Source organism: Mobula birostris, chromosome 21, assembly GCF_030028105.1.
Source record: "Mobula birostris isolate sMobBir1 chromosome 21, sMobBir1.hap1, whole genome shotgun sequence".
Taxonomy (NCBI): domain Eukaryota; kingdom Metazoa; phylum Chordata; class Chondrichthyes; order Myliobatiformes; family Myliobatidae; genus Mobula; species Mobula birostris.
In genome coordinates, this window is record NC_092390.1 from 13,490,015 (window position 1) to 13,516,871 (window position 26,857).

At 43.8% G+C, this 26,857-nt stretch overlaps 1 protein-coding gene across 2 annotated transcripts in view; it reads right to left on the reverse strand.

Annotated features, from left to right (window-relative positions):
* Positions 1-5,527: 5,527 nt before the first annotated feature.
* Positions 5,528-26,857, reverse strand: part of mms19 (MMS19 homolog, cytosolic iron-sulfur assembly component) — a 71,388-nt gene continuing 50,058 nt past the window's right edge. For both annotated transcript variants that reach the window (XM_072239005.1, XM_072239004.1), the window contains 10 exons: positions 24,303-24,377; positions 21,871-21,997; positions 20,795-20,916; positions 17,773-17,829; positions 17,459-17,645; positions 16,155-16,237; positions 14,732-14,896; positions 13,326-13,385; positions 12,405-12,505; positions 5,528-11,468 (listed from right to left, as the gene is read on the reverse strand). In XM_072239005.1, coding sequence (XP_072095106.1) covers positions 11,441-11,468; positions 12,405-12,505; positions 13,326-13,385; positions 14,732-14,896; positions 16,155-16,237; positions 17,459-17,645; positions 17,773-17,829; positions 20,795-20,916; positions 21,871-21,997; positions 24,303-24,377 — 1,005 coding nt within the window. In that variant the 3' untranslated portion in view covers positions 5,528-11,440. The remainder of the gene's footprint in view (positions 11,469-12,404; positions 12,506-13,325; positions 13,386-14,731; positions 14,897-16,154; positions 16,238-17,458; positions 17,646-17,772; positions 17,830-20,794; positions 20,917-21,870; positions 21,998-24,302; positions 24,378-26,857) is intronic.

A 26,857-nucleotide genomic window follows, 5' to 3' on the forward strand; every position in this document is an offset into this window, starting at 1 on the left:
ATTTCCCTTCTCTTTGAGAAGCTGCATTTGGACCTGGTGTTTCAATGTAAGGAGAAGGTTGTGGCAAGCTCGAGACATTTAAAATTTGCCAGTTAATGTGTGTCGTTTCTATACAGCACAGAACACTGTACAAAGAATGTCATGTTTAATCCCTTGCATATGTCAGGCAGAAACCTTACTTATTGGTATGTAAACTTGGTCTTTAGTGTTTCACAGATCTTCTCAAAAATGGATTGAAAACTTTTTCCGGTGGCTCAGTGTGGTAAGTCTCAGTGTCAGAGCCCAACCGAAAGGTCGAGAGAGAATATAAAAGGAGCAGATCCAGATAAGGCTGGTCTTCTTCGCCTGCGCAGGCGCAGTACATGTTGGCAACAGAGGCCTAAACACAGCAGCAAATGAAATGAAGGATGGGGTCAAGCAGAGCAGCCATTGTCTGAGTGTAAGAGTGGTAAGGTTTTGGTTTAGGCTTCAGCGAGAACAGTTGGAGGCACAGATAAGAAGGGATAAGTCTTTTTCAGGCAGTGTAGTCAGGACGGAATGCACCTCCTTTGAGACGGGGGAATTCAGGATACCCGACCGTCTCCCTGGAGACTACACCTGCGGGAAGTGCTCCCTCCCATTTTGAGCTCCTGGCTGAGCGGGTCAAACAGTTGGAGCTGGGTTGGATGGGCTCAGGATCATCTGGGAGGCTGAAGACATTATAGATGAGCTTTTTGAAGAGCTGTCACACCCAGAGTGCAGGCTTCCGACGGTAGGGGATTAAGAAGGCGGAGCAGTGTTCCCCTCAGCAACAAGTATACCTTTTTGGATATTGCTGGGGTGGGGGGGGGGGGGGGGGTGACCTGTCAGGGTGCATCAGCCAGGCTAATGGCACTATGGCTGTCTCTGAGGCTCAGCAGAGACGGTTAAAGTCAGGCAGTGCAGTAGTGATAGGGGAACAGATGGGAGACACGGAGACACCAGGATGATGTGTTGCTTCCCAGGTTCTAGATACCAAGATGTATCAGAGCAGCCACAGGAGATTCTCACGGGGGAGGGTGAACAGCCGAAGGTCGTGGTGCATATTGGCACCAATAACATAGGTAGAAAAAGGGAAGAGGTCCTTCATAGTGGGTATATAGAGTTAGGAAAGAGAAAAAAAACAGAAACAAAAAACCTACAGCACAATACAGGCCCTTCAGCCCACAATGCTGCGCCAAACATGTACTTACTTTAGAAATTACCTAGGGTTACCCTAGCCTTCTATTTTTCTAAGCTCCATGTACCTATCCAGGAGTCTCTTATAAGGACCCTATCGTATCCACCACTACCACGTCATCAGCAGCCCATTCTATGCACTCATCACTCTGTTTTTTTAAAAAAAACACAACTTGCCCCAACATCTCCTCTGTACCTACTTCCAAGCACCTTAAAACTATGCCTTCTCTTGTTAGCCATTTCAGCCCTGGGAAAAAGCCTCTGACTATCCAAATGATCGATGCCTCTCATCACCTTATAAACCTCTATCAGGTCACCTCTCATTCGTTGTCACTCCAAGGAGAAAAGGCCGAGTTCACTCAACCTATTCTCATAAGGCCCTATGTCCTATATAGCTGTAACGTTACCTCTCAGCTCCTAAACTCAATCCCAAGATTGATGAAGGCCAATGCACCGTATGCCTGCTTAAACACAGGGTCAATCTGCACAGCAGCTTTGAGTGTCCTATGGACTCGGACTCCAAGATCCCTCTGATCCTCCACACTGCCAAGTGTCTGACCATTAATACTATATTCTGCCATTATATTTGACCTACCAAAATGAACCACCTCACATTTATTTGGGTTGAACTCCATCTGCTACTTCTCAGCCCAGTTTTGCATCCTATCAATGTCCCACTGTAACCTCTGACAGCCCTCCACACTATCCACAACACCCCCAACCTTTGTGTCATCAGCAAATTTACTAACCCATCCCTCCGCTTCCACATCCAGGTCATTTATAAAAATCACGAAGAGTAAGAGTCCCAGAACAGATCCATGAGGCACACCACTGGTCACCGACCTCCATGCAGAATATGACCCGTCTGCAACCACTCTTTGCCTTCTGTGGGCAAGCCAGTTCTGGATCCACAAAGCAATGTCCCCTTGGATCCCATGCCTCCTTACTTTCTCAATAAGCCTTGCATGGGGTACCCTTTCAAATGCCTTGCTAAAATCCATATACACTACATCTATGGCTCTTCCTTCATCGATGTGTTTAGTCACATTCTCAAAAAATCCAGTCAGGCTCGTCAGGCACAACCTGCCTTTGACAAAGCTATGCTGACTATTCCTAATCATATTATACCTCTCCAAATGTTCATAAATCCTGCCTCTCAGGATCTTTTCCATCAACTTACCAACCACTGAAGTAACACTCACTCATCTTTTTTATTTCCTGAACTATCTCTACTCCCTTTTTTGAATAAGGGAACAACATCCGCAATCCTCTGGAACCTCTCCCTTGATGATGCAAAGATCATCACCAGAGGCTCAGCAATCTCCTCCCTCACCTCCCACAGTAGACTGGGGTACATCTCGTCCGGTCCTAGTGACTTATCCAACTTGATGCTTTTCAAATGCTCCTGCACATCCTCTTTCTTAATATCTACATGCTCAAGCTTTTCAGTCCACTGTAAGTCATCCCTACAATCACCAAGTTCCTTTTCAGTAGTGAATACTGAAGCAAAGTACTCATTAAGTACCTCTGCTATCTCTGGTTCCATACATACTTTTCCACTGTCACACTTGATTGGTCCTATTCTCTCACCTCTTATCCTCTTGCTCTTCACACACTTGTAGAATGCCTTGGGGGTTTTCCTTAATCCTGTCCGCCGCCAAGGCCTTCTCATGGCCCTTCTGGCTCTCCTAATTTCATTCTTAAACTCCTTCCTGCTAGCCTTACAATCTTCCATCTCTACAATCTCTATCCTGAACCTTTCGTAAGTTCTTCTTGACTAGATTTACAACAGCCTTTGGACACGACAGTTCCTGTACCCTATACTCCTTTCCGTGTCTCATTGGAACATACCTATGCAGAAATCCACATGCAAATATCCCCTGAACATTTGCCACATTTCTTCCGTGCATTTTTCTGAAATCATCTGTTCCCAATAAACATCCGTTCCCAATTTATGCTTCCAAGTTTCTGCCTGATATTTCCCCTTGCTCCAATTAAATGTTTTCCTAACTTGTCTGTTCCTATCCCTCTCCAATGCTATGGTAAAGGAGATAGAATTGTGATCACTATCTCCAAAATACTCTCACTGAGAGATCTGATACCTGACCAGGTTCATTTCCCAATACCAGATCAAGTACAGTCTCTCCTCTTGTAGACTTATCTACTTATTGTCAAGAAACCTTCCTGAACACACCCAACAAACCCCACCCCATCTAAACCCCTTGCTCTAGGGAGATGCCAATGAATATTCGGGGAAATTAACATCTCCCACCACAACAACCCTGTTATCATTACACCTTTCCAGAATCTGTCCCCCTATCTGTTCCTTGAAGTCCCTGTTACTACTGGGAGGTCTATAAAAAAATACCCAGTAGAGTTATTGACCCCCTCTTGTTCCTAACTTCCATTCCGTTGACAATCCCTCCATGACTTCCTCCTTTCCTGCAGCCATGACACTATCTGATTAACAGTGCCACACCCTCATCTCTTTTGCCTCCCTCCCTATCCTTTCCGAAACATCTGAAGCCTAGCACTGGAAGTAACCATTCCTGCCCCTGAACCATCGAAGTCTCTGTAATGGCCACAACATCATAGCTCCAAGTACTGATGAATGCTTTAAGCTCATCCGCTTTGTTCATAATACTCCTTGTATTTAAATAGACAACATCTCAAACCATCAGTCTGAGTGCGTCCCTTCTCTATCTCCTGCCCATCCTCCCTCTCGCACTGTCTCCAAGCTTTCTCAATTTGTGAGCCTACCACCTCTTCCTCCATCTCTTTGGTTCCCACCCCCCAGCAATTCTAGTTTAAACTCTCCCCAACAGCCTTAGCAAACCTCCCCACTAGGATATTAGTCCAGTGGGATTCAAGTGCAACCCCTCTTTTTTGTACAGGTCACACCTGCTCCAAAAGAGGTCCCAATGATCCAGAGATCTGAATCCCTGCCCCCTACTCCAATCCCTCAGCAGTGCATTTATCCTCCACCTCACTCTATTCCTATACTCACTATCACGTGGCACAGGCAGTAATCCTGAGATTACTACCTTTGAGGTCCTGCTTCTCAACTTCCTTCCTAGCACCCTGTAGTCTGTTTTCAGGACCTCTTCCCTTTTCCTTCCGATGTCATTGGTACTGATATGTACCACGACCTCTGGCTGTTCTCCTTCCCACTTCTGGATATCGTGGATGCGATCAGAAACATCCCGGACCCTGACGCCTGGGAGGCAAACTACCATCTGAGTTTCTTTCCTGCATCCACAGAATCGCCTGTCTGAGCCCTATCACTGCTGCCATCTTCTTGCTTTCCCTATCCTTCTGAGCTATAGGGCCAGATGCTGTGCCAGAGGCGCAGCCACTGTTGCTTCCTCCAGGTAGGCCGTCCCTCCCAACAGCACTCAAGCAGGAATACTTACTGTTAAGGGGGACAGCCAAAGGAGTGCTCTCTAGCATCTGACTCCTGCCCTTCCCTCTCCTGACTGTTACCCACTGATCTGTCTCCCAAGGCCCCAGTGTGACTACCTGCCTATAGCTCCTCTCTATCACCTTCTCACTCTCCCTGACCAGATGAAGGTTTCCCAGAGTAGAAATGTCTAATACCAGAGAGCATGCAATGAAGGTGAGAGGGGGTAGGTTCAAAGGGGATGTCAGGGTATGTTTGCTACTGAGCCATAGATGCCTGGAATGTGCTGCCTGGTATGGTGGTAGAGGCAAATACATTAGAGACTTTTGAGATACTTGGATAGCCACGTGAATGTGAAGAAGATGGAAGGATATGGACATGGTGTCGGTAGGAGGGATTAGTGTTTGGGTGTTTTTGATTTACTTTTTTAGCTGGTTCGGCATAACGTGGGCTGAAAGCCTGTTTCTGTGCTGTACTGTACTGTTTTACATTTATGTACTACCTCAGAGTGGCGCAGTCTGAACCTGGGTCAGTTGTTCAATGGCTGGAACTCCTGTCAAGCAGTTGTTCTGCCCCATTGGCAAAGACTTGAGATTTAACTTAGCTTAGCACCGAGTCAAATACTGGTGTAAAGGACTACACAAGCAAACTATTTCCTGGGTGAGATCGAGAACCGTGGATAGGAAAGCTCCTGCTCCCTTTCAAATAAACAGTGCAACAAATGATTCTATTCACCATCACAATGCTGATTGTGTGAATCTTGCAGCAAAATGGATCATATTTCAAATGTGCTTATTTGGTTGGAAAGACAAGCCCATGAAGGATGGTAATTGAAGTTAATACTATTAGCAATGGGAAGCCCACATGCCAAGACACATTTCCACACCCCAGCTTCCAACAATATATTCAAGGAGAAACAGGACAACCAACTGAGAGTGTTTATCATGGCACTCTAAATTTATTAGTTTATTCTTGGTGGGGAAAACCTGTTTTTCCATTATGTTCATTATTCCTCCAGTTAGAAGTTACATTTATATTAGTTGTGCAGACAACTGCAAATACACACACACTTTGTAAACTAGTTAGCTGGAACCTAGTTAATTCTTATTTGTCAGTCTCATCAAAGCCTCCTTTGTTCCATGGAAAAGCAGCTCTTTGTGCACAGAGCATCTTATAAATGTACCTGTCAAACCCAGGAGCAAGGAACAGTGTTGAGTGAGAAGCCTCCCTGCAAGAGTTGGTTAAGAGTAGAATAATGAATTCTTCTCTATGCACAGCCTTTCCTGCTGCAAGCAGGCAGGCAACCACGAATCCAAAATAGCAGCCACTGGAACACCTTTACAAATGGTCAAATGATCTGAAGAGCAGAAGCGGCAGCGAGAGAGAAAGTTAGGATGGAGTTGAAATGATTTGAAATTTCACCTGAAGTTGGAAGACTTCTGGAAGTGCGAATGATGGCTTTTGCAATGTTTGGGATGGTCAAGAGCATGCCGCTGTGGCAAATTTAAAATCTGCCGCAAAGGATAACTGGCTGCATCTCTGATTCCCTGGGTGACTTTACATGCATACACTCCACGGCACACTGATCCATTCCTGGACCATCCCAACAGAATCTTCCTGGACAGATGTGACATTTATGTGTGCCTTTTTACCTCCTCCTATTATTACCCCCGTGTAACCCTTCCAGGTAACAGGATCCATGAGTTTGTTCAGTGATAAACACAACAGTGAATCAATCAGGCTGCATTCTGCAGATGGGTTCTGATGAAGGTGATAAACCCCACATACTAATATTGTTTCCCTCTCTACAGATGGTGCCTGATTTGGCTGAGTGTATTAAAATGTTCGATTTCAAGATCAGTTGTTTTTTTTTAAATTTTCAAAACCTATGTTCAATTTCTTTTGCTTTGCAATGCTTATGCTAACAACCTCCTCTCCCCTGGTAAGAGGAAATACAGAGCACCCAGTTCACTGGGAAAGTCTGAGCCAGAGTTTAATTAATCCCTTGAGTCTCAGTCCTAGGTTCAACAATGCCACTATGTCCTCACTTGTTCCATGACCACCCATTGTACTATAAGTCCTTTCCTCTTTTCCTATCGCTTCCACCCACTGGTCTGTTTGCTTAAAACCTTTTACAAATTTCCCGGGTCTGATGATCTGCAGCACACCTAAAGCATTAACTACGTTTCTCGCTCCACAGATGCAGCCTAATCCGCTGAGTCTTTCCAGCATCTTGTTTCTGATTTCACATTTCCAGCAAGACGGTATTGTCCCTTTGTAGCTTTGGAAGCAGGATGCAACGTCTGTTGGTGAATGTACTTAGAAACATGCAAAATGCTGGAGGAACTCAGCAGGTCAGGCAGCAACCATGGACAGGAATAAATAGTCAATGTTTCCTGGATAAGACCGTCAGGACTGGAAAGGATGGGAAAAGAAGCAAGACTGTTTATTCCTCTCCATAGATGTTGCCTGATCTACTGAGTTCCTCCAGTACTTTGCTCAGGATTTCCAGTATCTGCAGCATCTGGTGTTGATGTACTGAAGGAAGATTTCCACTTCCCACCACACACAAAGGAAGATGTGGTCATTGGAAGTCAACCAACCTGGCCTCAGCACATCAATGCAGGAGTTCTTTAATAATGTTCAGTCTGTTTCACACCTCATCAATAAATGAAGGAGTCTGTGCCTTTGTGCAGCAGGACGCAGATATAGGCTAACAAGTGAAAATTACATTTAATCCACAGAAATGGCACACGGTAACCATCTCCAAGGAGAGGCAAACCTGGATAGCATTATTGCTGCTATCACACCAAAGCCATTCTGGGGGTCACTAATGACAGAAACCCAATGATTTTAGACACAAATATTGTGGCTCTGAGAACCCAGAGCAAGCAATTCACCTTGTGTTGAGATGTTACCCTGAAGACGTACAAGATGTTGATGAGGCCAAATTTTAGAGTATTGGGTGCAGTTGTGTATCTACAGGAAAGGTATCAATAAGACTGAAAGAGTAAAATTTACATGGATTCAAGGATCTAAGCTATAGGTTCAATTGGTGCAGACTTTATTCGCTAAAGCATAGGAGAATGAGGGGAGATTTGATAAGGGTATACAAAATTTTGAGGGCTCTAACATAAATGCAAGCAGGCTTTTTCCACTGAGGTTAGGTGAGATTATAACTTGACATCATAGGTTTAGGGTGAAACGTGCAATATTTACAGGAAACATGAGGGGAAACTTTTTCACTCAGAGGATGATGAGCATGTGGAACAAACTGCCAGTGGAAGTGGTGGATGTGGGTTCGATTGCAACTTTTAACAGAAGGTTGGATAAGTACTTGATTGAGGGGCATGGAGGGTAACGGTCCAGGTGCAGGTAGATGGGCCTAGGGAGAACAGTTCAGCACAAAGCAGATGGGCCAAAGTGCCTGTTTCTGTGTTGTAGTGCTCTGGGACTTCCTGGCACCCAAAGGACTCTGCACTGTCAAGAAGGCACATGTCAGGAGTGCAACAGTTTGCTCTTCGCTTGCCCGGAGAGGTGCAGCTCTAACTCTCTGGCTGCTCACTGCTGTTGAGGATAAATCAACCCTAAATGTTTGTTTCCTGCAGCACTGTGCATCATCCACAAAGTCCAATGCAGTCATTTGCCTAGGCTACTCTGATTATACCTTCCAAACCCACTGGCTCTACAAGAACTTCAGGTGTATACAAACGCCATCACCATCTCACCTTCCAAATCGCTCACCATTCAGACTTGGAATTACAGCACTGGATAGAAACCCTGGAAACCCCTTCCCTGCAGGACTGAAGGAGCACCTTCACCAGGTCTGCAGTGTTTCATGGTGGTAGCTCACCAGTGCCTCCTCCAGGGCAGTCTGGGACAAACAATAAATACCCTTGAACCAAGCTCCCAAGAAATAATACTGAGTTGGTGTGCAGAGAGCAAATATAAGTTGCCGAACACTCATGGGCAGTATTGGAAAACACTAACTATAGCTTGGGATAGCAAATACATCGTAGAGAATAGTGAATTCTTGGTTCTGTACCATAGCTGAGAGAGATGGGGGGGGGGTGGTGGTGTGAAAGAGATGGAATAGTGAGCTAAAGGGGAACCCAACTGGGTTGGTACCAGGCGGTGAATGTCTGTAACAGGCTGAACTGGCCTGACAACAAATTGCAGGCTAAAGTGAACTTGTATCTGGTTACCAGCCTAGCAACAACTTCAATACACTCCAGCATGGAAGCTTGCCATTGTAGATACAAGGTAAAAACAGAACTGAACACAGCTCTAATAAAACATGGGTAATGAATCTTGACATAGCAAAAGGTTTACTTCACTATGTATACACAGTGCACACAGGGTAGCGATATTGGGGGCGGGGGGAAGCAGATTGGTTAACAGTATAAGAACAAACAAAAACTGGATCAAGGAGCATTTGTTATAGGATGAGTGCTTCCCCTGTTGACCTCAGCTTGCAACAAAGAGAAATACCGTGTGAATTCTTTTGGTCTACACAAACAAGCAGCGATTTATCAGTGATGTGAAAGTAAGGCTGCTGTGGGTCACTGATAGAAAGAAGCAATTCTATAGTGAGGGACCAGACTAAAGGATACCCACGAAACAGTTATTTAATGCGACACAGGATATAGTTATCACTCACAGAATCACTTCTTTACCCAATCCAGATGCTGCCTAATATCGGTACAGGTTTTAACCCCTTTACGCAATGCTACCATATATTTTTGATGTTTTGTCTCCAAATCAGTTCTCACTGTGTGAGGAACACCCCGACATTCCCACCTCCATGAAGCCAATGACTGTGACCATGCTGGAATCCTAAACAGCTGGCGCTTTGGTGTAGGCCAGAGGCTGCCTGAGCCATTTCAGGAACTCAGATCAAACATTAGCCAGAAGACCAATGCTACTGTGAAAAGCACAAAAACTATAGATGCTGGAAATCTGAAATATATCATGAAAATGAAATAAATAATTTGATCAAGGATTGGTAGAAAGAGAAACAGAGCTAATGTTCCAAGTTAATTCCTTTCTTCACGCCTTTCCAATGAAGTTATCCATCTGAAATATTGAACGTTTCTCTTTCTCTACATCTGCTGAGTAATTCCAGAAATCTGTGCTTTTAATCTCAATTATTGCCTTCGTCATGCATCATCCCACCTGTGGATTCCTGAGATCTTTTGCACTATTTATTTTTGTAAGTTGCAATAACTTTTGTCTTGACTGTACTGCTGCCACAGAACAACAAATTTCATGACATTTGTCAGTGATAAAAAAAAACATGATTCTGATTCAGACTGGAGAGTCAGCATAGAAGAGACATTCATGTCACCAAACCCAAGGCTCACGACCCCCGAGCAGGAAGCAAGGGAGGGAGCCAGGAATACAACCCTAAGGTCTGCTCACATGGTGCGACCTTCTCTCATGATCAATAAGCCAGAAAATGCACACACTGGACTCTCTGGTCACACTCATGCATCAGATGGGTGACTGGAGGTTGCTTAGGGCAAGTTTTGTATCCAGCTTAATCAAATCCACTCTGGCTGGCCATCAGGTCGTCAATAAATGCAATCCACTAGCTACCACAGTCATTGTAGCCCTTCTAGACTAATTACCCAATCACCTAACCCTTCATCCTACAGAACCTCCATTTTTCTATCACGCATGTGCCTGAAGAGTTGTTTTAAATGTCCCTAATGTGGTAAAGGTAGATACGTTATGGGCATTTAAAAAGCTCTTGAATAGAAAAGCTGGAGGGCTATGTAGAGAAGGATTAAACTGATCTTTGAGTAGGCACAACATCATGAGCCAAAGGGCCTGAACTGTGTTATAATGTTCTGTGTTCTATGTCTCTGTTCTGGCAGGCTATAGCTTTGTCACTTTTAGTAGCTTAAAATATGTACTTCACCCTGATCATTTCTAGATTAAGCAATTGACAACCATCAAACTTTCTCTCCAGCACAAACTCTGCTCACTCAGACCTCAACCATGCAGTCTTAAAGGGTACCATCCAACACCAAACAGCTTCAACCACACAGCCACATCTTGCATATTAGATGAGTAACACTGGCACTTGTAACTGCACACCCATCTAGCCTCTTCATGATCATCAGCAGGGGTTGCCGAAAGGCGTAGTTAAAACAAACTTCTGTTCATAACGGAAATTTCAAAGCTGTAATTTGCATTTAAATTCCAATCTCGTGTAAGAAACTTGTAGGAATCCATGACGTAAAAATGCAAATCTTAGCTTAGATTCCAGCTCAAAACTCACTCCCACGTATCTGGGATTCTAAATATAAATTATTTGAACTTGTTGATCTGGGTTACACTGCTGGGCCCAGTCCTTCCCGGTGCAGCTCAGGAGTGGAACTATCCATCAGCTGTGAACAGGTGATTCTTCAACATGTGCTCAACGCCTCAGCCCTCCATCTGTTGGTTTCTTCCCCACACAGTCCTTACTCCATTGCTGGAACAATGAAAGTGATTCAATCAGAGTTGTTGAGTTGGCTTTGTTGTATCCTGCAAGGGTACTTATCACACTGGGCTCTGAGGCCCCCATGGGTGCTCTGTGAAATGTGCTTCTTTATACATTTGGTTAAAAATAAAAAAAAAAATCGAAAACAAAACGGTTAAGCATCAAAGTGCAATCTCTTCATCGCTTCAGTCTCCACCTCAGTCGCAAGTCGCTGTCAGAGAGGTTTTGAATTTTCCTGCAGTTTCTGTGGTTTGGGACGTCATGTCGGACAGGTCACTGAGCTGCAGACGTACGGAAAAGACTGGGCTTCGGCTGATTGTCTGCTTCCTCGGGTCCGCTGCTCTGGGTGAATATCAACTACCCGGGCTCCCTAAAAGAAACCTGAAGCAAAGCCCACAATTAGTTTTGGAAGGTGTTGGATCTGTCTGTTTAATTCTTAGACTCATAAATCGCTATTTTCTTTGCAGTTTAACAATTAATTGTCTGCTTGTACTTTAAGTAGTTCTTATATACAGGTAACAGTTCCTGGTGGCCACAGTATGTACAGTATATGTAATTGTTCAGTGCATCTCCTAGTAGTCATATTGGTATAATTCTGGAAAGATCTGGAAGCTTCTCTTGGTACCGCATTATTTGAATAAGGACCATCTTATTGGTTGACTCTTATCTATGAATTTTTCTTATGTATGGAGTTTAAAAATAGCTGACCATAAGGCAACACCATCTCAGTCTCTTTAGCTTTAAGATTTTGTTCTGCCTTCTGTTGCCAGTGTCTGTTCCTGTTACTATCCATTTCAACTTTCCTTTTTTCTATCAATGTTTAATAAAACAATTGTGAAGCAACAGGTTTTTGTGCCTCTTTCCTGACTTCTGAAAGAACCCTAGATTAAAATGTCAGAATCCACCAAAGACTGGGAGATAAATTGGGAAAAAGAGTGGACAACTAACATTTTTTTTTAAACAAAGATATAGATAATGAAAAATAACAACCAAATATAACACATTCAAAATACTGGAGGAACTCTGCAGTACTCCTGATGAATAGTCTCAGCCTAAAATGTCAACTGTTAATTCCTCTCCTTACATGCTGCTTGACCTGCTGAGCTCCTCCAGTATTTTGTGTGTGTCACTCTGGATTTCCAGCATGTGCAGAATCTTTTGTGTTATTAATAATTTGTGTTATTGTGTTAGTGATCAGTTTGCTACTGCAGGAAAGTCCAACTAAATAATTTCCCTTTTGCCCTCCCACGCTCAGTAAATGGATTAGACCACGACAGCAAACAGAGGCTCCATTCTCCCCCCACAGTCCACACTCACCATTCTCCCCGAGCTGCGACCGCCTCCTTCCTCACCAGCCGTTTCTTGTCATCTAAGGGTTTGGCTAGGGCTTGAATCACCCGGGCTTTATATGGAAGGATCTGCGGAGGGAAGACAAGTTGAAAAGAAAAGATTAAGTATAAGCTCATCTTCCCCACAGGAAAGCAATGAGGTAATACTCTATCTGACACCAGTAAGGGGTCGTGGTGAACGTGCTCATCTATGCTTCAAAAGAAAGCTTTACATTTCTACAAGAATGTATGAAACCTTTGCAGATGCACTTTTGGTGACACTTTTTGTCTTGTACTGTAATTTTTCTCTTGCATTGTACTGCTGCCACAAAAATTTTACAACATATCCCAGTGATGATAAACCTGACTCTGATTTTAACTCTACTTGTCCCAAAATAACAGTGGAATTAGTTATGTTTTAAGAGGATATTCTGATTTAGGATTGAAAGGATTAAAACTGCAGGGTAGTGAAATGCAATCACTCGAGTCGAGTTTGATGTTCTCCTAAGGCGCTGTCAATTGGTGGGTCCGAAGGTGGCCGAAGAGACTAATCTAAGATGCACATATTCGGGTCCGGTGTGGGAACTAGGGATTTCCAGACGTCACTCTCCTACCCCTTCACCACTCGTTAATTGCCATGGATGTCAGGGTGGATTCCTTTAATGAAGAATGCCTGTGCATGACTTTGTTTAGTGTGGGGAGGCTGATGCATGGGCAGGCACCACAAGGTCCTTGACTGATCAACAAGGGGTCAACATGGAGAAAGGGAAAGAATACATTAGAGGAGAAAATTTGCTTCAGCTACAAAGAAAAGTGTTTGAGCTTTTCCTCCCAACTTATACAAAGCCCAATTCAAGTCAATGCACGTGTAAAAGGTAAAGTAATACTTGACGAATTGTACAGGCCTTACCACGTGTGTGGGCAGTTTCGTCAATGCGTGCATACATTGCAAGGAGGCAATACGGACTTTCTACAATAAAGCAGAGACAAACCAGTATCAGTAAGCAGGCAATCCTTTCCACAATACCACTCACAGAACTTTGACTCACCATGGACATCAAGTCATCTCTGCTCAGATGCGGATCTGCAGGGACCAGCTTGTAACAAGTCTTATTATTCTCGAACTGACCTCTTGGCCTCACAATCTAACTTGTTATGACCTTGCACTCCGTTGTTTACCTGCATAACACTCTTTTGGTAACATTTATACCTTAGTCTGCATTGTTATTGTTTTATCTTATTCTAGCTCAATGTACTGTGCCATGATTTGATCTGTATGAACAGTATCGAATACAAGCTTTTCATTGTACATCACAGTACATGTTACAGTAATAAACCAATTCTAATTCCAAGAACAAAGCTCAAGTGAACAAATAGGATAAGCTTAGCTGTCTGTTGAAAAAGAAAACTGAAATATTTTCACAGACTCTAGATAACTGACAAAAAATATGCCAGATTCACATGAACTTGCCACAATCCAGAGTCTGATGCTTGAAAAGGGGCAGAGGGATGAGAATCTGCACGAGGAACTAGGGAAGTATTATAAAGGCCAGACGGAAGCTGGATTAATAGGAGATTTACCAGGATGCCTCCTGTATTAGAGAACATGTTAAGGCTGAGCGAGCTGGGGCTTTCCTCTTTGGAGTGACGGAGGATGAGAGGCAACGATAGTTGTGTATGAGATTATCAGAGGCATAAACAGAGAGCACCATTTTCCCCCCAGAGTGGCAATGACCAATACTAGAGGACATCCGTTGAGGTGTATAGAGGAAAATTTAAGGGTGTTTTTTTTTAAAGCACAGAGGGTGGTATGTATGTGGAACATACTACCTGGGTTGGTGATAGACGCAGATACAAAGACAAATAGCCAACACAGTATACCAGACTGATGATTCTGTGACCAAGATTTGGAAGATTACATCCACAACACAGACACCAGCTGAAATTCCCCTGTCTGGCTTTCAGGGTCTCTCCGTTGTCTTGGCCCAGCAAGAGCCCAGAGACCAACTCATTGCAACGTTACCCGGACCAGCAGTCTCCCCCATATTCCAGACACATTTACATTCTTCTATGCAGAGCATAAACCTGGGTTGCTCTAGTCAAGATAAAAAAAAACTCTGATGGGTCAAATCAACACACACGCACAGTGAGGCTTTGAATTATCTGTGAATGTCAGATTCTGAGTGTCTGAAAGCACATTACAAAGTGCCCATAACCATAAGGGATCCTCGACCACTGTTCCTGGATACAGTGAGGAGAGATATCAAGAATAAGATGGGAAAGTGTTCAAATTCTTGCATCGTTCTCTGTACGTACCATGGCAGGACTCGTAGTCAGACTGAGCAGCTTGTTTACCAAGGTCTCAATGTGCAAACTCATGATTTGTGGAGCCTCCAGTAACAGGGGATGTAGGCATCCTAGAGTGGACAATTGGACCACTTGGTCTGGGCAAGACAAGGCCTCCAACAACAAAGTCAACAGCTGAGGAGAGGAAAGGAACAATGAACAAAGCAAGAATATGTCAGGTATGAACACAAACTTATCCAACTTCAGTGAGCTTCAATGTCACAGATCCATCCAGAGCAAGCACCTACTCCCCCTCCCTCCAACCCCCCCACACACACACCACCAATTACCATAGTTATTACCTCCAAAGTTCATGCCACCAAGCATACTTGCCTAATCTAAACTACTGCCAATCACAAGGAGCAGGCAAACTAATATCCATAGGCTAGGGATGGCATAAAGATCTCAGAATGGGTTCAGTAACTGCTGATAGACAAGATGATGCAGGTCTAATCAGTATCAACTGTTATGATTCCTGTTAGCAGAATATTTGGTGAATATAAAAGACTCTGGATGGATGGAATATTTGAACATTAAACATTCAAGTCCAAATCTTCTGGCATGGGAATATTTCAAAGGTTACACTTAAAGGAGATATTCTCTAATCCAGGCAGTATCCAAGTAAGTCTCCTCTGCACCCTCTCTAAAGCTTCCATATCCTTCTTATGAGGTGACCAGAACTTAACACAATATTCCAAGTGTGGTCTAACCAAAGTTTCGTAGTGCTGCAACATTGTCTAGCGGCTCTTAACTCAGTCTCCTGACCAATGATGTTCAACACACCATATGCCTTTTTAACCACCCCACCCTATCACTTGCATGGCAACTTTGAGGGATCTATAGATGTGGACCCCAGGATCCTCCTTTTCCTCCACACTGCTAAGAATCCTATTAACCTTGTACTCTACCTTCACATTCAATGTTCCATAGGACACCACTTCACTCTTTTTCAGACTGATATCCATCTGCCACATCAGTCCAGCTCTGGCCCCTATCCCGTCCTGTTGTAATCTACAGTGAACTTCTACACTATCCATAACACCATCAACCTTCATGTCACCTGCAATACGAAGGGTTCTAGTTTTATGTACAATGAACAGTACAAACTCACAAGCAAGTCACGGAGATGTACTGAGCACAAAATTCAGATTGCTAGAAGCTCATGAACCCAATGCCCACACTAGGGGCTAGCTTTCCTCACAATAACCTGTGGCGACATTCTAAATGTGTATTCAGGAGACCCAAGTATCTGTCAAATGGTGTATTAGAGGATGGAGGCGGTGGAACAGAGGAAAGAGAAGAGGTTCAAATCATGGACAAGCAGCACATAACCTCAGATGGCTGAAGGTACAATCACATCCACATTCCAGAGGAGCATCACGTTTATACTGACCGACGGGAGCTCTGTTAGTAGTACTTGCTTGGGTAAACTGTTCAGCACGTGAGAGAGTGCTTTAAGGTAGTTCGACTTGTTATCTGTAACAAAGCAAAAGCCCATTGGGAGCATTAGAGTGAGTATAGCAACTCTATAGCTTACCAGTGCCAAGAGGCAGGCAGGTAGCTCTGAGCTGGTTAACAAAAGATCCAGAAAGAATGATCACTAGGAACCAATCATTCATAGACAGGGGACTGGTTTCTCGTGCTCCTTCAACCAGACACTGACGGTCCCAGACACGCATCATTTTATGCAATGCTAGTCCGCTCAACCCTTCTCCCTTTCCTTCTCTCTGCAGACTTCGTGGTAATAAACCCTACCTTACAACAACAGCCATACCCCCAAGGAAATGAATAGAAACATCCCCCAGAAAAATGTAAAAGGGTGACACAGTAGCGTAGCAGTTAACGCATCGTTATTACCAGAGTAATAACAGGGACCAGAGATCAATTCCACCTCTGCCAGCTCCCTTTGACCACACGTATTTCTGCTGGGTGCTCTAGTTTCCTCCTACATTCCAAAGATGGATGGTTTAGTTAACTAATTGGTCAATTGGGCAGAGCGGGCTTATTGGGCTACAAAGGCATATTACCATGCTGATTCTCTGAATGAATCAACAAGCAAACAAGTTCCAAGGACAAGAACCTTGCCTTTTACTGAACAATACTCAGTCACATACTGAGTAATGAGTAGAACAGAGATGAGGAGGAATTTCTTTAACCAAAGGGCGGTGAATCTGTGGAATTTACTGCTAGACGGCTGTAGAGGCCAAGTTACTTGAGGAGGTATATTTAAGGCAAAGATTGATAGGTTCTTAATCGAAAGGGTGTCAAAGTTTATGGGGAGAAGGCAGGAGAATGGATTAAGAGGGAAAGATGGAGAGGACTCAATGGGCTGAAAAGCCTAATTCTGTTCAAGTCTTATAGTCTATTAATTTAAATTCCCTGAATTACCCTGTACACACAAACACAAACCTGGACGTTACGCTGCCAGAGTCCAAGGATCAATATGGGAAAATGCTACCGATTTCCCTGGACACTGTGTGAGTGCCTGACCTACACACTACTGCACTAATGGTCCTACATCAAATGCTATGCAAGTGTTCATTAGAATAGTACAGCAAGCCCTTCGGCCCAACTCATCCATGCTGACCACAGTGCCCACAAGGTTAGTCCAATCTGACCAACCACATGTTCATCAAACTGGTGCCACTGGCAACTCCATCTGAGAACCTGCCTCTCTGTGACTGGAGCCTCACTCACCTTTACCAGCAACATGGAAACCCTGGACCAACTTGGGGACGTTCTCGGTGAAGAACCGCTGCCGGTACATGAGGCGCACGTCGGCATGAGTGGCCTTGTTCAGGACATCAGAGGAATCGCTCACCAACAGGGAGAATCCGTCTGCGGCCTCTGTTCCTAGCACAGGGTCGGTAAGTAGCGCCATCAACTGGATCGAGGGACGGGTGGTGAAGAGAGACGGGAATCACATTTGATCAAAGGAGAGGTCGATAAATACTGTACAAAGGTTTCATCGTATTACCAATCAAGCCCAACTTTGAAAAAAGCCCTCTTACCTTGTCAGTCAGTGTGGCAGCCAGAGGATGATATCGCAAGACAAGGGATTTTGTTAACTGAGGATACGAAATAAAATCAGTACATGGGTTATACATTGGAACCAACTTGCACTCTATTGAAACTGGGTAGTGCATGAACAATTTATCAGCATTGATTAAAGATTAGCTTTATTTGCCATATGTGCAAACAGTGAAATACATCACGTCAACAGCCAGAGGGTAAAGTTTGTAGGCGGTTGCCAAGACAATGCTTCCAGCACCAAAACAGCATACCACAACGTACTAACCCTAACCCATGCGTCTTTGGAACGTGAGAGAAAACCAGAGCACCCGGAGGAAATTCACGCAGTCACAGGGAGAAGATACAAACTCCTTACAGACAGCAGTGGGAATTGGATTGCAATCACTGCCACTGTAACATGTAATGCTAACCGCTAGATACCATACCACCCAAAACATAAAACCAGAACGTGGGATATATATTGGAAGGTACCCTATCGAGAAAACCCAAACATGCATATACATTGGAAGGGACTCTACTGAAACTGGATGGTGCACTAACCATTTGTCAGCAAAAACTATTGATCTGTTCTTTAAAGTGATCCAAGCTTAGAACAGCGAAGACGAAGCAATAGCTTACATTCTCCATTAGGTGTTAGTGGGTAATTTGTCCGTGAGGCAGGTGGGGCAACACATTCAAAGAAGAGTTGAAACAGAATCATCAGCTCAGAAAACACTATCTGATCCATTGTGGATTCCCCCAACCACTTATTTATTCCCACGTCCTCGCGACTGTTCAGAGACCTGTCTAGAACTCTCATCAGGGTCTCTTTACCCTTGCAGTTCCTTAACTCGACCTGTAATGATCATACAGCTTCTGATGCTATGTCACCTCTTTCTACGGATTCGATTTCATTTTTTTACCAACACAGCCATGCCACTCCTATCAATACAATGATGAGAGGCATTGATTGTGGGGATAGTCAGAAGCTTTTTCCCAGGGCTGAAATGGTTAGCATGAGAGGGCATAGTATTAAGGTGCTTGGAAGTTGGCACAGAGGAGATGTCAGGGGTAAGTTTGTTTGTTGTTTTTTTTTTATAAACGCAGAGAGTGGTGAGTGCATGGAATGGGCTGCCAGCGACGGTGGTGGAGGCGGAAACGATAGGGTCTTTTAAGAGACTCCTGGATAGGTACATGGAGCTCAGAAAAATAGAGGGCTATGGGTAACCTTAGGCAGTTCTAAGGTAAGGACATGTTCAGCACAGCTTTGTAGGCTGAAGGGCCTGTATTGTGCTGTAGGTTTTCTATGCTTCTATGTTTCTAATGTGTATCCTTGAAATCCTCCCCTTTGACTTGTCTAATTTTCCTCCACATTTTGGATTTTAAAATGCACTTAAGATTTTATATCTATTGAAAATTCTGGTATAATACTTCAGGATCTTGCTGCTTTCTAGCAAGGAATAACTGTCTCACTGGAGAGGGAGCAGCTGCTGGGAGCAGGAAGCCTGGCGATCCCACTGCTTTCCCTAGTTAACCAAGCAATGCAGAAACCATTGTAACACGCTGTAAGGTTTCACTGCTAGTGTAATGGCCTCTCTGTAAGTTTCACTGCTAAGGATAAGGTAATGGTTTCTCTGTAGCAGTAATGTTTGGGTTATGACTAGAGATAACGGGGCATGTTGGCCAATGAGTGGGATGTTGTTCTTGTGTGTCCGGGAGCAGGGATTTCGCTGTCTTTTGTCAGGGAGAGATGAAGAGAGAGGACATGAATGGAGAGAGGTGGGAGACCGCTGGATGGAGTGGACTGAGGAGCGAGGGTCCAAGGGTCGGCTACACTCGGAGGACGATGGGAGCAAATGGACCACACTGTGAGCTCCAACGTTTGCGCATTAGGCTGTTTCAGGAGAATGGGCCCTTTTCTTTTTTTGTTTCTTTACGAACCATGTAGTCAAATTAAGAATTATAAAGCTCAATTGTTTAATCGCACATTGTGTACTGTTTATTTCGTGGTATTGATTTTTAACAGGGGACACATTGCACAGCATCCACCCAAACGAGCTTTCTTAAGTTTGGCTGGGCCAGGGGCCATCATCTGCTAGATTAAGCTGCTAGCCGAACTGAGGGTTACACCACAAGCCCATAATACACAGGAGAAAAATTAGTCCATTCACTCCATTGTCTGCTCCGCCATTCCATCGTGGCTGATTTATTATCCTTCTAAACTTCATTCTCCTGCCTTCTCCCCATAACCTCTGATGGCCTTATTAATCAAGAACCTATCAACCTCCAATTTAAATATACCCAATGTCTTAGCCTCCATAGCCAACTGTGGCAATGAATTCCACAGATGCAGTCCTCTGGTTAAAGAAATTACTCATCTCTGTTCAAAAGGGACATCCTTTTATTCTCCCCCCCCCACCCCCAATTCTAAACTCCAAGGGGTACAGACTCAGGCCTATCAAATGCTCATCATAGATTAACCCTTTCATTTCTGGATTCATTTATGTAAACCTCCTCTGGATCCATTCCAATGCCAGGATTAGACAAAGGGCCCAAAACTGATCACAGTTGCAATGCACCTTGGACCCTCAGCCATGCTGCATTCATTGGCCAAACGTAAATTATGGGTCACCAAGTGACATTCCTCTCAAGTCAGAAGGTCCCAAGTTTAAGATGCACCCAGACTACAGCAGATGAAGGGCAAGGAAGAAAGTCTTCATAGGAGACTTAAATGATGATCCACTCTTCCCTCTGAGATAGAGGCAAAAGATCTCACGGACCTATTGTGACCAGGAACTGGAGCATTCTTTCCTCCGTGTTCACTCAACATAAGATTACCATCATCAGATTCCTTTGGTGGTGGTGGTGGTGGTGGTGGGGCAGGGTGTAATTTTGCTCTGCACACATCGTCTCCTTTTCAGAAAGTACTTTGATAGCTATTGTGGTGCATTCCTGAGGCTGTGAACGACTTCTATGGAAAGATACATTGATCTGAGTTATGGTCCTGCACAATTTTCTTACCCATAGCAACAAGGTGAAAATTCTTGTCCTGCTAGCAGACTGTGAACAATCACCTCCATTCTTCTGTAGTTCACAGTCCATCTTCTTCAGCACATCTTTCAGAACGGAATCCAACTGTTCACCTATAGGAGAATGAATCAAAGACACAACATGTATCATAGCCACCAGCTTCATTATCCTACGTAGAAGATACAGGAAAGCAGTCACCTTGAAAAGATATTCCTGGCTGGTTTGTCTGCACCGTCACCAGCCACTCCCTTCTCCACTTTACCAATGTGACTGCGCTTATTTGCATTGGCACAGATGTTTCCACTGAGAATATAGCAAGGGTAATGGAGCAAGCAGGCTCCATTGTTAACCTGACCTGAGCCTGCGAATGTATTGTGGAACAATGGTGATCAAGATGTGCATGCACATGCCAAGAACCCATCATAACTTAAAACAATGAAGCAGTCAGAGGTTTTAACTGGGGAGCTGAGAATCACCATCCATACCATGCTGTCTTCTCACTACTACCATTGGGCAGGAGGTACAGGAGCCTTAGGCCCCACACACCAGGTTCAGGAACAGTTATTCCCTACAAAGTAATTTGCAAGGCTCTTAACAACTCATGTTCTCAATATTATTTTAATCATTTGCACAAATCGTCTTCCCTTTGTTGTTGGTCTTCATTTACATTTAGTTTATCATAAACCCTCTTGCATTTCTTTATTTTTCTGTTAATGCCTGCACAAAAACGAATCTCAAGGTAGTATACGGTAACATACACAAACCTTTGATAATAAATTTTATTCTTTGAGAATTCTCTGGATGGTCTATCTTGGTGGAATTCAAAACGCAATTGGTTTATTAATGTCACATGTACCAATACAGTGAAAAGCTTGCCCTGCATACTGTTCAAACCCATTAATTCATTACAAACCCAAGTGATTCTGCAGATGCTGAAAACTTAGAGTAACACAAAACTCTACAAGTCAGGCAACATCTACGGAGGTGAATAAACAGTGAACCTTTCAGGCTAACGGGTACTTGGCCATCTGAAAAGAGAACAAGAACCAGGCCAACTGCCTTCTCACCTGCTGGGTACTTATTGATAAGACCGGCAACACATTTGGCAGCAGAAGTGTAAGTGAATCGGTGGCTGCTGGAACAACATAGCTCCATCAGATGTGCTAACAACCTCTCTTGTTGAGGCACCACCACCTACAATACATGAGAGACACCAGAGTTTCAGGGACATCATCATCAGCAAACGAACTTATGAGATACCATTCAGACTTTTTCCTCTGACCTAGCTTTCACTGAAGGGATAAGAAATATTACCAGTGTTGCAACTAGAGTTGTCACATTACATTCCAATATTAGTAGCAGTACAGATTTGATCTACCCAACATCAATCACTGTATGGCATGCAAAGTCTACTGCACGGTATCGGAGTAAGCGGCAGATGGTTCTAAATTCAGCCAGCTCCATCATGGGCACTAGCCTCCCCAGCATCAAGGACATCTTCAAAAGGCAATGCCTCAAGAAGGCGGCACCCGTCATTAAGAACACCCACCACCCAGGACATGCCCTCCCCCCATTGCTACCATCAGAAAGGGAGCAAAGCAGCTTGAAGACACATACTCAACACTTTAGGAACAGCTTCTTCCTGCTACCATCGGATTCTGAATGGTCAATGAACCCACGAACACTACCTTCTATTTTGCTCTCTTTTTGCACTACATATTATTACTTTATATATATTTCTTAATGATACTTGTAGGATATTTTATGTATTGCACTGTACTGCTGCCGAGAAACAACAAATTTCATGACCCAAGTCAGTGACTATAAACTCGATTTTGATTCGGTTGAACTTCTAATAGAACCACAAACTCAGCTTCTAAGACCCAGGTTCAGCCCAGACCTTATTTATTCATTATTATTAATATTCTTCTTTTTGTATTTGCAGTTTGTTATCTTTTGCACATTGGTTGTTTGTCCTGTTTAACGTGGTCTTCCATTGATACAATTGTGTCTCTTGTATTTACTGTGAATGCCAGCAAGAAAATGAATCTCAGGGTTGTATATGGTGACACATATATACCTTGATAATACATTTACTTTGAACTTTGACCTTGGTGCTGCCTGTATGGAGTTTGCATATTTTACATGTGACTGCATGTGTTTCTCCCCCCCCCTCCAGGGGCCCTGGTTCTCTCCCACGTACGAAAGACATTCAAGTTGGTAGATAAACTGACCACTGTAACTTGTCCCTGCTGGTAGAAAATGGGGGAGTTGACAGGAAGTGAGGAAAATAATGAAATGGTTTGCTTGATGGTAAGTACGGAAATGCTGGATGATGGTGTACTCCCTGGTATAGCATGGACCAGTTACACAGTAAAGCTGTCTCTACACTCACCACAAATATTCCCTGGGCAGAGAGACAACCGGAGTTAGGCGCAAAGAGAAGCTGAAATGCTTTTCATATCATGGAAAGAAAAACAAGTTAACACTCTGGGTCCAAGACCTCTCAGACACAAAGTAAATCTCCCTCTACACTGTCCCATCACACACTCCCAGGACAGGGACAGCACGGGTTAGATACAGAGTGAAGCTCCCTCTACACTGTCCCATCACACATTTCCAGGGCAGGGACAGCACGGGTTAGATACAGAGTGAAGCTCCCTCTACACTGTCCCATCACACATTTCCAGGGCAGGGACAGCATGGGTTAGATACAGAGTGAAACTCCCTCTACACTGTCCCATCACACACTCCCAGGACAGGGACAGCACGGGTTAGATACAGAGTGAATTTCCCTCTACACTGTCCCAGCACACACCCCCAGGACAGGGACAGCACGGGTTACGTACAGAGTGAATTTTCCTCTACACTGTCCCATCACACACTCCCAGGGCAGGGACAGCACGGGTTAGATACAGAGTGAATCTCCCTCTACACTGTCCCATCACACACTCCCAGGACAGGGACAGCACGGGTTAGATACAGAGTGAAGCTCCCTCTACACTGTCCCATCACACACTCCCAGGACAGGGACAGCACGGGTTAGATACAGAGTGAAGCTCCCTCTACACTGTCCCATCACACACTCCCAGGACAGGGACAGCACGGGTTAGATACAGAGTGAAGCTCCCTCTACACTGTCCCATCACACACTCCCAGGACAGGGACAGCACGGGTTAGATACAGAGTGAAGCTCCCTCTACTCTGTCCCATCACACACTCCCAGGGAAGGGACAGCACAGACGAGATACAGAGTGAAGCTCCCCCGAAGTTTTCAGAAACAAGCCTCAGATGTATGGGACCAGTGTAATATTTCCATTTCCAACACTTGTGCTCCCTAAGTAAGATTGTATCAAATCACTGCCACCCAATGAACAACAGGTAGCAGAGACGTGTTCACCCTTAATCTCCTCAATGCAAACTGCATTCCAGCTGTTGACCAGGAGATACAGGACATTTTACTAACTGGATCTAAGATATGTGGTCAAGTCATACTCACATTCTTTGGCAAAGAGCAAACAGCTGCCTGCAGAAGTGCTATTAACTGAGTCTGCGGCCATGGAGGGTTGGGACTCTGTGAAGAGAGAAATTATGAAGCCACTCAGAATACAGGGAAGCATCTGGAATTTCACGATTCTTTACAATGATAGAATGAATTTAAATCCTACTGCTGAATGCCAAGTGCTCCAGTCTGGTCAGAGCCCCTGGCTGATGCTTCTTTCTTCTTTGCCACCAATCAATCTCACACCAATATTCCAATTTTCATTAATTAAATTGCTCCATAAAGTACAAATAGCAAGAGACTTTCAATGCCATAAAGTTGAACCTGCTCATAGCTCTGCTTCTCCAGGATTACAAAAACTCCCAAGACCTCACAAATAAATACACTTAACATTTGCGCCTCTTTGATGGAGAAGCTGAAGGTTTCACAACTCCCTGAAGATAAAATCTTCCTGCATCTCATCAATAAAATGGTCACATACTAAAGCTTTGCTTTGATCTTCACTGAGAGTAGCTGATAGAAGTGAAATACTGTATAAGAATCGGAATTGAGCATCACCTGCAATACCCAGAAACGCCTCAGGGAGGTGCTGTAAACAAGATAATAATGAACCCGACACAGAGACCACAGAACAATACTGAACAGGGACAGGCCCCTTCAGCCTATGTCCGGACCAACCATGATACCAATTTAAACTAATCGCATCTGCCTGCATGTAGTCTTTATCCCTCTTTTCACTGCTTGTTCATGTGTCTTAAATGGTGTTGTTATATCTGCTTCACCACTTCCCCGGCACCTACCAGTCACTCTCTGTATAAACAATTTGCTCCATAAATCTCCTTCAAACTTCCCCCTCTCACCTCAAACCTATGAACTCCAGTAGCTGACATTTCCATCCTGAAGAAAAGACTATCTATCCAATCTTTGCCCCTCATATACTTCTATCTGGACACTTATCACAGTGAGTCCAAGCAGTTTCTATGTAAAACCTGGAAATAAACCCCTGTTCACCTTCACTGTCCAGTAAGGAATAGCCTTTATTCCAAACAGCTTGAATAGAAAGTTAGGTTTTAATTGCAGAACCCAGGTCAGACTCTTTCTGGAGTAGTGCACGTTCCAGTCTGGATATTGCATCGACTGAAGTGATATAACACATTTACTAAAGTGGTTCGAAAGAAATGAATTATGAGGATAGCTTCCATTAGCTGTCCTCATAATTCCATTCTTTACCTTAATGATCAGATTTAGCAGTGAAGTGGGTCATTAAAATTCTCTATGAACACAAGATCATAAAGCTTCTCAGCCTGTGCTGCAATTTAATAGAATTATAACTGATCTGACTGCAAACCCTGCATTTCTGTTGACCAATGGTAATCTTCCATCCCACTGCTTATCAGCAGGTACCACCTGCCTTAAAAAAATTCAGGGGCACCTTTGCACCTTCCTTTGAGGAACAGAGTTTTAAAAAACGATGACTGTCTGAGAGAAAGAAAAAACAATCACTCCAACTGTTTTAAATGGGCAATCCATTATTTTTAAATAGTTATCTTCTCCTTTCACATTTTCTCACATGCAGAACATTCCCTCACAATCATCCATTGGAAAATCCTCAGGATTTCAGACAATTCGATTGTTACTTCTCCAATCTTCTGAAATCAACAGAAGCTTAAACTGTGCAACCATTCCTTATGAGACAATCCAGCCATTCCTAGTACCAGGACAGTAAATCTTTCCCATGCGCTTACAGTATATCCTTCCTCAAACAGCACTGTACACACCACTCCAAATGCAGTCACATCAATACACTTGAAAGAGCAAGCTCTACTTTTGGATACAATACCTTTCTCAATAAACCAATATCCTTTGAGCTTTTCTAGTGACTTGCATGCTAGCCTTTTACAAATTTTGCATTAGCACATCCAGGTCTCCCTGTATTTCAAGAGCTCCGCAATCACTCATCCTTTTGGTAGTACGAATATTAAATATTTTCCTTCCTAAATAGATAGTTCTACACATGTCCACAATACACTTCATTTTCCATTTCTTTGTTCCCTTGCTGACTCCTGTCTACGTCATTTAACTGTGTCCTTACATTCATTCTCCTCATGACTGACTTTTAGATCATAGAACAGTACAGGCCCTTTGGCCTATGATGTTGAGCCAATATTTTAACCAACTCTAAGATCAATCTAACCCTTCCGTCCCGCACAGCTCTCCACTTTCCTACCATCCATGTGCCTATCTAAGAGTCTCTTAAATGTCTCTAACGTATCTGCTTCTACCACCAGCTCTGGCAGCTGTTCCACGCACCCACCACTCTCTGGGTAAAAAATAACTACCTCAGACACTCCCCTCCTCATACTTTCATCCAATCACCTTAAAATTATGCCTCAGTAACTTCCTTTGGCAGCTCATTCTATACACACACCACTCACTATGTAAAAAAAAGTTGCTACTCAGGGATGGAAAATTGTTTACGATTCGCCAGCTGGAGAGTGGATTTCTGATTGGAAAGAGGTAACCAGTGATGCAAAGAGATTGGCATTGGGGAC